Source organism: Strongylocentrotus purpuratus, unplaced genomic scaffold (assembly GCF_000002235.5).
Source record: "Strongylocentrotus purpuratus isolate Spur 01 unplaced genomic scaffold, Spur_5.0 spur5_scaffold_5, whole genome shotgun sequence".
Taxonomy (NCBI): domain Eukaryota; kingdom Metazoa; phylum Echinodermata; class Echinoidea; order Camarodonta; family Strongylocentrotidae; genus Strongylocentrotus; species Strongylocentrotus purpuratus.
The window spans coordinates 12,552,700-12,562,088 of record NW_022145611.1 but is presented as its reverse complement, the minus strand read 5'-3'; the positions used below and the strand labels follow the sequence as shown (position 1 = coordinate 12,562,088).

Genomic DNA, 9,389 nt, shown 5'->3' with positions numbered 1-9,389 from the left:
GATCCGATGCGAGAACGCCTGACAAACTATGTGACAAGCCCTAAATACATCTCATCAATCCTATCATCATGTGTCTTGGATATATGGAATAAAAAGGCAGTAAGAAAACAATTACCATGAGAAAGACGTCATGTTGTTTACACTGACTACGGGGTACATTACATGGAAACAGGACAATTTTGAAGAGCGCAGGCAGAAAATATCCCGCGGATTAGAGCAAATTCAAGATTGCATTACCGTAGCCATGGCAATAGCAGGAGGTATGCAACAGCATCGTGGAGCCCACGGAATATCGATAATAAAGATGCTTTCGGGGATAAATATTCATGGCAAAGAGTAAGATGAAGACAAGCCTGCTGTCAAAAGATCCCTGAGTTGACAGAATTATCATGTCAATGTTTAGATTCAGAGATGAACCACTACGAAGCAAAATTGAAGATCAACTTAGTGCATTTTTACTGGGTTTAATATAATACACAGAACAAAGCATCATGAATAAATATTATCAATTTCAATCTACGGTTTCACTCAAGATTAGTACCATCATGATTTTATTTTAGGATTTTTTGTTATCCGTAGAGACATGCTCCCTCAGAAATAGTTAACCCGATTTCTTGTAATCTGAGGCATAAATATAACCTGTAAATATGCCTGCAAACACAATATGGGGGTGGGTCGTCTTTAGGTCTACTCCATGTTGTTATGGATATAGAATAGAAAATGGGAATCTTTGAAAAACAATGACAAATATTTTCCTGAAATGCATGTTCGAACAGAACGCGACGTGAACGAAAAGAGCAGTCACGTCCAAGCACAAGGTCGCATATCAACTTTATATTAAAATTCTCCACGAATGACAATCGTGCAGCTAATAGCATGTTTTATCTGAATAAACTGCTTGTCAGACAAGGGCATTTCTCCTTCTTTCTCCTCTCATAATTGCCTTTTTCACCGTCCACCATATGGGGCTGCGAACCTCGTAATAGTTACGCGTGACTTTAATTTAGACGCCAACAGCGTCGAGGCAAAGAAATCCCCGCGAATAGTTGACGTTGTACTGATGAGTTTTGCCTCTGGCCATGCAGAGAAATAAAGGTGTTTGCTTGCTTCACGCTCTTGAATCATTCGAATGGGTACAAAAAAAAAGTAAGGAAGAATGAAGAAAGAGAAGATGTTGACGTGTTTTCCTTTGAATTTGACTGCTACCGAATACCCTGGCGCAATACAGGAGGGAAAGACTGTTCGAAGTTATATTAATTTCGAGATTTATAAATATACTGCATCACGATGATTTTCTGATGTCTTATTATTAATGGCGGTTGAAATTTAACATTATTCATGTCATTATCTTCATGTTGTGAGGGAGTGGTTCAAACACTTTGCTATGAAGCTTTTCATACGCTTCACAAGATTAACATTTTAATTACATACTGCCCCCCCCCTCCCCCACGACGCCCCTGGGTTGTGCACATTTTCCTTTAATTCATATAATAATACACCGATGTATTGCTTTCTATATTTACCGATTGTTGATTGCTTTATTGCTGCAGTTTGGAAAGTCGACATAAAACTACATCAATATTATGGACAAAAATCATGCATGCCAGGAAAGTGAATCTCAAATTTAAATTGAATTGATTGTCGTTTCTAGTCATACTGGCGCATCTGTCCAGCCTTGGCTCGATTAATTGGCTATGTTTGGAGGAATCACATGTTAGTATATTTGTTTTGTATTGTTCATTGCGCAATTCTCTTGAAGTCATCATCTAGTTACCCTCAAGGTCATTTTGTAAGATTTATTTGGCAGCTCTTCCTATAATAATGGCACGTTCTCAATAATCCTAGAAACTGAAGAGTAACACATTCAACACAGTGTAAGCGGCAATCAATTTCATATTCATTATCTTTATGGCATAGAAGTTGTCATCATGATCAGGATGATGAAAAATATAATTGACTCTCATTTCTTTAAAGCACGACGTCTATATCTTAAGAAGATGTTGACATATTATTCAATACGAAGCGAAAGCTTTCAACAACAAACAACAATTTTCATAATTTATTTTACAAATATAAACCTAGAGGCCCGCATTCTACTAAAATCTAAAACGAACACTGGGCGTATTAACGCTTTTGTTTAAAATTGGGTTTAATAAAGCAATAATCTGATAAATGTTTGGTTGTCAAACGTGATCAAACCGAGGGACGGGTTTAATTGAATTAGTAGTAAACATACACAGGAGTTTAATAAACACTGTGAAGTGTCGAGGAAAGAAAGCGTTTTGAAGAAAAAAAGAATATATTTTAATACTTTTAACATGCTAGACGCAAAATTGTGCTAAAGCCAGAAAGATAAAGAGAATTATACACCACGCGTTGCTACACATCGGCACTCTCAAATGTTGATTCAACCCTTTAGTTTTAGAGTGCATGCATGTACAAATAAGGTGATTTATGTTCCTAAATACGACATATTATATCGTCGCGTAGAAGTTTATGGCTCACTTTTACAGCTCCAAGACTTTTTTTGAGAGAGAGTTTTTTTCTATTCTTTCTTTCTTCTTGTTTTTCTAATCTCCTGGCGAGCAGCTGGTCATATCCTTTCAATCAACTTGGCGTTTTCATCAGATTTGCGGGTAGAGTTTCTGCCCGGGAGCGACTCTAACTGTGATACAGCAACGTTGAATATATGCAATGTCTGACTTGAGTAAAGGTCGAGGGCAGCTAGAACACGGATGCATGCTTTCTTCTTCTTTTTTTCATACATTTTATATCCGCCAGTTACAGGGTGCAGAAAGCAGTAAATACAATTATAATAGTCTGGATAGGAAGAAAATGTGAGGTATATATTGTCGGTGTGTATGCAGTACATTCTCCACTGAGTTTTCCTTCGCTAATAAAAGGAGAACTTCAGACAACAGATTAGGTTTTGCATAGCGTGTTCGAAACGAGGATGTGTGAATATTCATTTACTCAAGGCATTTTCGTAACATTGTGCATTGTAGTATTATATAATATAATACAGGTAGGCGATTGGAAGAAAAGCAATTCTTGCTCGAGCAGACAGAACATAGATGCATCTCTACGTACCATTATGATAGAGGAGTTATCACCATTTACATCTGAATCATAATATTTATATAGAAGTGACTGTAAACAAAAAAGAATTTGTAAAATATAAAAATATTTAGCAGATGTTGTACAAGTTCCGTAAATACTTTGAACCGGAGAATCATTCTTTTATTGAATTGCACAAATCAACTATTATTTAGCAATGAAACAGGCAAGGAGAAAACACTTTTGTTAAGGTAGGCCTTCTGAGAATTTTTTTAAAAAGGTTCATTAGACCGACAGCTCAACAAGCCCGACAGTCTACGAGACCGACAATCCACGAAACCAACAGTCCACTAGGCCGACAGCTAAATATTTCATTTACAATGTCTCTATGCGGTGAAAATTGCTTTTCTGTAAAAATCCGTCACAAACATGTTTATGTTGATATTTCGTCCATTTTTATCAAATCATATAGGACTCGACCTTTTTATATTTGGTAATTTAAGAAACCATGATTTCCCATGAGCAAACAAATTTGAGCAAAACCAAAGATTTTCGATGATCCCATGCAGTACGTACATAACTATACGCGCAGTACATTATGACGCAAAAGTCATAAAAGTAATACGCATTGTGACGTTGTTGCTTTATAGCGAGCGCCGTGATGTTGCCAACGAAGTCGTTAAGCATTAAGTCCATTTTTCTGTAGTGATCATCACATCACATCGGACTCAACATACTAAAAATTAAAGAAACTCAAAATGTATGATTAAAATGTCATCACCGATACTTCAAAGAAAGAGTCCGGAGTACTCGTCCGGTACTACTCAAATAGGCCGAAACACGCCAGATCGGGGATTCTTTGATTCTGATAATTTCCAGCTTCTCGAGTCAACCCAAGACAGGAAGGAGGAGAGACTGAGGCAGGACAGGGTTAAGGCTCGCAAGGAAAGGTCTAAAGGACTGCCTCTTCTTGACAGACCCTGGAGCCCGGAGTTGGGCCACTACAGTCGGCAGTACCGCGAAGAAGGCAACCCGAAGCCGAGGAAAGTTCCCGCTCCGCCGCAGACTTTCTTTGGCCTCCGTCGGCCTCTGAACGCGGCGGAACACCGCGTTGTCGCTGCAATACCTGGCTACGAGAAAGACCACAAGGAATGGGTGGATAAACCTTACAGCACAGTCTACACGGGATGGAAAGGTTACAATGACAAGTTCCCGCTACTGATGCAGTTCAACTCCGAATCAGAAGGCAAAGATGTAACGGTGATCGAGACTGAAACAAGGAGAATGTCCACGGTGACGACAGATTACTCCAAAGGTAAATAGAGATTCACAATAAACTTAACTTTCAGGAAAACATTCACTGGCTGCTCTTCTTAATAAAATATACAAAGTCTGACAAAGCATTTGCACTTTGTTCTCTGTATAATTTTTATGGTAAAAATGTGATTCGAAAGTGATGTTTCAACCAATTTTACATAATTATGGTTTACCTTCAGACTAAATTTCATTATATCACAATGACGCCATGAGTGAACATGTTTTCTACATTTCCTTATTCAATGTTCCATACTAATATTTTGCCAGTAATACATCATACAACCTCTTCATGTATTTCTATACAAATTAGGAACTATCAAACTTGCGGGTGACGATGAAGAGATCAAATATGCCGTGTTCCCGATACTCCATCGCGTGATCGAAAGTGAGGATGAAGAGGACGACGACGACGACGACAACAACACAGGAAATCAATCCGACGAAGGAGAAGGAACTCTAAAGAACAGACCTCCGGCTCTGCTTCCACAGGATGTGTTGAATAGACTAGCGGTCATCGCAGCTCAAAGCAACGAGAACGATGATGATGATGACGAGTCAGATGAATCGGAGGGGGCCGAACCTCCACCAGGTAACACAATATTGCATGTGAAGGGGTTCGATCACAATTTTTACGTATTTTTTTCTCTTTCCATACTATATCTCCTAAGTATCTTACAGCTTTCCTTCTTTCTTTCCCTTTTTTTTCTTGCAATAAATCTTGTTGTAAAGTATTATGGTCCATCAGTGGAAGCGAATCTCTCAGTTATAACAGCCACTTTTGATTATCCTCACCTTGAGCTAAAACTGATTTTCTTTTTCGTGTTTGATTGGTTTCTATGGTAACAAGGTTGGTTAGAGCATCGAAATACCCCGACGCACGCCGAGCGTCGACTCTCGATCACGACCCGACCGTCTGCCGAGAGGCCGAGGATGCTGAAACGCCGCTCTCTCGACTACGGTGCTCTCTTCTACCACCATGAGAAGGGCAAGCTCGAGAGCATGGGGAGCATCACTGAAGTCGCCGAGGACGATTCGTCATCTTCGAAGACCACCGATAACGGCGATGAAAAGAACTCGACGACCACTGGAGAGTTTAGCAGCGCACCGCCAGCGGGAACGTGGGCAATGGCGGCGGAGGCGAAGGAAAAGGAATCGAAGCCGGCCAGGGAGCGTGACCTTGCCAACACGCTTAGGCGAGCGGAGCAGGATATGGAACACAAGGATGAAAATCTTAAAAAACTCGAAGAATTCTTAAACCATTTTGACGATTATTAATTCGGAGATGATTCAGTGAAATCGAATAAATTTTTCGGAATATTAATGATGACCAATTTTTTAATTTTTTTATACAAATGACGATGATAAACCCAGAATAAAGCAGATTCAACTCTATTATCACTTGACTTAAATACGGACGGTATAATGACGTTTAAAGTACTTCCATCATCAAACGCGTCATTAATGCCCCTTTTTTTGTATTACCAGTTTCTGTAAAATAACCCTTTTACTGTGTCCCGGCCCCCCCACTCAGTGTTATTTAGGGTACGCATATGCTCGTACCCTCTTTTTGAAAGCACCCCCTATCTGAGGACTGCCAACATTTCCGAACCCCCCCTTTCGCGGGCTTTTCGCGGGCTTTTCCTGCCTTGGAGACCCCCCTAAATCAGGAAAAATGCTTAATGTACCCCCCTAAATTCGGAATAATTTCTCAGGAGTCCAAAGAGATGAGAGAAAAAAAGAAAAACACCCCCTTTTTAAAGAAATCTCCGGGTGAAAAGTCAAATACACCCCTTTTTTTTACAATTCTCGGGCCGGACTTTGTCGCACGAAAAGTACCCCTTTACCGGACATTTTGGCAACACGCATGCGGTCATTCCGACCTCTGAGTGGGGGGGGGGGGGGGGGGGGGGGGGGGGGGGGGGTACTGTGTATACCCAAAATACATATGAATTCCTTCAAACGAGTACGAGTTAAAGATAAAGTTGAGTTGTGGTCATGCGATTGCATTGTGAAAGAAACGTTGTGGAATCGATCAGAAAAGGTTGATCATCTACTGTATAGCATATAAGTATTGGTGAGTACTGCAAGGTTCTGGAATCATCAAAATGATAAGAAATTTGGCCAAATCATGGTTACGTTACAGGTACTGTACACAGAAAGATGTATATAGGACTACACGAACATGTGGCATCAAAATCCGTCCCGATTTTTATGATGTTAAATGCTAATTTAGAATATTAAGGCATTTGAAAAGCGATACTTTTCATGGAACATTTTTTTATCTGATGTTCTTCCACACTTGCATAATACAATGATAACGCTCACAAATTATTTGTCACCTCTTCCCAGAACTCAACTTTCTCTTTATAAAGTCTCTCTTGTGACGTCAAATGATTGTGCACGAAAGTGAAATGCCAGAATATAATTATATCACTTTAAAGGTTGGGGCGGTTTGTTCCGTTTCTGGTGTGAGAAGGTATAAGTGGGATGGTACCCCGGATAGTACGACACTTGTTACTGTGACAATAACACTAACACTAACTAAATTCCTAACTTCAATCCTGAAACCAACCGTGAACCTTACCCTAACCCTTACCCTAACCCTTACCCTAACCCTTACCCTACAAACTGAACCTGAAACAATATTACAACCCTACGGCTATAACTCTATATTGTTAAACGAAACATAGCCCGGAACCACTGTCACCGGAGCAAATTAATGTCGGAGGACTATAATGTGGAACCCCCTCCCTACCCAACAGCCCAAATATTTGTCAAGCATGCTTCCATAGAGTTTCTTCCCCTTCTCTCTCCCTCTCTCTCTATCTTTCTTTTCAGAGATTGTTTACACATCGCGTCAGAAAAGTGTGAGAACATCTTTTTAAAAACATTTGTTTATCTAGTCCCGATTCCAACAATAAATACCCTGACACCACCCCGACGACTTACACATTGCAAATAAATGCAGCTCAAAGAAATAACTGACTATGAAAACTAATTATATGCCCTACGTCTGGTATATAGTTACGATTGTTCAGATACATTTTATATTGTCAGTGAATAAGCTCCTAAAGTCGGTATTTTGTTCAAGCCGTATTAAATATTAAGTCTCGCATCAAGACGACATACTTATGATTACAGGGACACCTTTAATATTAAACTATTATAATATTAAAATATTAATCTTAAACGGAAACAGCTGTTGTGTCCCTATTCCCCACAAAATAATAAACTCGTTATACAACATGTGCAATGAGAATAAACTACATACAGGGTGTGCATTCTTCTCAAGATAGTGACTGATTTGAAGAAAGAAGTTAATTTTCTTTATAATAATAAACATCAAGACGATAATAGCACCGGGTTGACGTGAGTTAATAGCAGGCGTTCTCTTGGCGCTAAAGGACAGATAAATTCTTAACTTAATCGGAGATCATGAAGATGGGCACGTTAGTTGTATTACAAATATAGAGAAAACACCTTCAGGGCCGATTCGAGAAGAGCAATGAATACAAAAATTATACTTTGCTGATTTTAATGGTTTTTCTTTAATGCCCTCATCCACCCACTTCGTCTCTTAAAATTAAATAATGAATTGGTCAATTTCCGTATCTCTATTGTTGCAAGTACCTGCAAATAATACCCCTTCACTCCCCCAAGGGGCAGTTTCAGAAAGGCAATTTTGTCTTTATGTGTCTTTAGTGCCCCTCCTCGTCCATCATGTCCAATACCACTGTCGCCCTTCAATGACGTCACTGCAAAAAGGTGGTTTGCTCCGATTATTGATGCTGGAAAGATGTAGGGCAGTGCAGAATTGACTTCATGACTTGACACAGTTATATTTGGATGCGAAACAATCTAATTATGAATTGTTACTAACACGTGTTTCCCCATGAAAATATTATCGTTACCTAGAATAAAAGGGGTTCTGTAATTGTCATTTTTTCCCGCCAATTTCCGTAATGCTCAATACCACTGTCGCCCTTCAATGACGTCACTGCAAAAAGATTGTTTGCTCCGATTATTGACCGGGGATTAGAATGCGAATATCGATATATCATTCTTTAAATGACTCAGTGGAGGACTTTAAGTTCATGATGGAATATGTATGGAATTATCATAAGAACAATCTGGATAACATCTGGAATGTTTCTCGCAGCTAATGAAACATAGATATAATTATGTACTTTGATGAATATAATTATAGAATCATCAGAAGTACCACACTTTTTACTCTAACTTTTCACTCAAGGAATAAGCTTTCGAACAATAAATTATGTGGGGGAAATTTAAAGGTATGAATACTGTTTCTCCTGAGGTAATACGATTCTTATGAATTCTGTAAGAAGCCAAAAGCATGTCATGTTTGCTTTAGTTTTAGTAGAAGAGTGCCAATGTTAAGCCAGGGCGAAGCAGTTGTAAACAGATGTGAAACCTTCATTTAGTCACTACTTTATCCGTCAGAGACGATCCTTATAACACGTACGCTTGTAATAATGCCTGAAGTTATTAGATTATATCTGCTGGAAAGATGTAGGGCAGTGCAGAATTGACTTCATGACTTGACACAGTCATTATTTGGATGCGAAACAATCCAATTATGAATTATTACTAACACGTGTTTTCCCCATGAAAATATCATCGTCACCTAGAATAATAGGGGCTCTGTAATTGTCATGTTTCTCCAATTTCCGTAATGTGAGAGAACCATAAACCGGTGAAATATGATTTTGACCATCATAATAAAAAAGGAAGACAAAAAAAAAATCATCTTACAGTATTTCCATATGCAATCAACGATGAAGGCGTCTCTCATGATTCAGAAGTATAAAGTTCCTCTCCGGGGGCCAATGCATCTAGGATCAGCGAGACCCGAGTTGGTTGGAAGGCTTGATGGTGATTAAAGGATATTTTTTTGTTGTTGGTCAATGTTGATGTGTAAAAAAGGTATGAACGGGGCGGGTCGAAATTGCAGGTTAATATTATCTATACATAAATGTTGATGATCATTTGAC

General features: G+C 39.0%; 1 protein-coding gene across 1 annotated transcript; it reads left to right on the top strand.

Moving 5' to 3' along the window:
- Window positions 1-3,828: 3,828 nt before the first annotated feature.
- Window positions 3,829-5,853, top strand: LOC105442913. The gene is made up of 3 exons (XM_011675568.2): window positions 3,829-4,372; window positions 4,685-4,963; window positions 5,222-5,853. Exons 1-3 carry the CDS (start codon window positions 3,829-3,831, stop codon window positions 5,647-5,649), a joined length of 1,251 nt encoding a protein of 416 aa, XP_011673870.2. The 3' UTR covers window positions 5,650-5,853.
- Window positions 5,854-9,389: the final 3,536 nt, after the last annotated feature.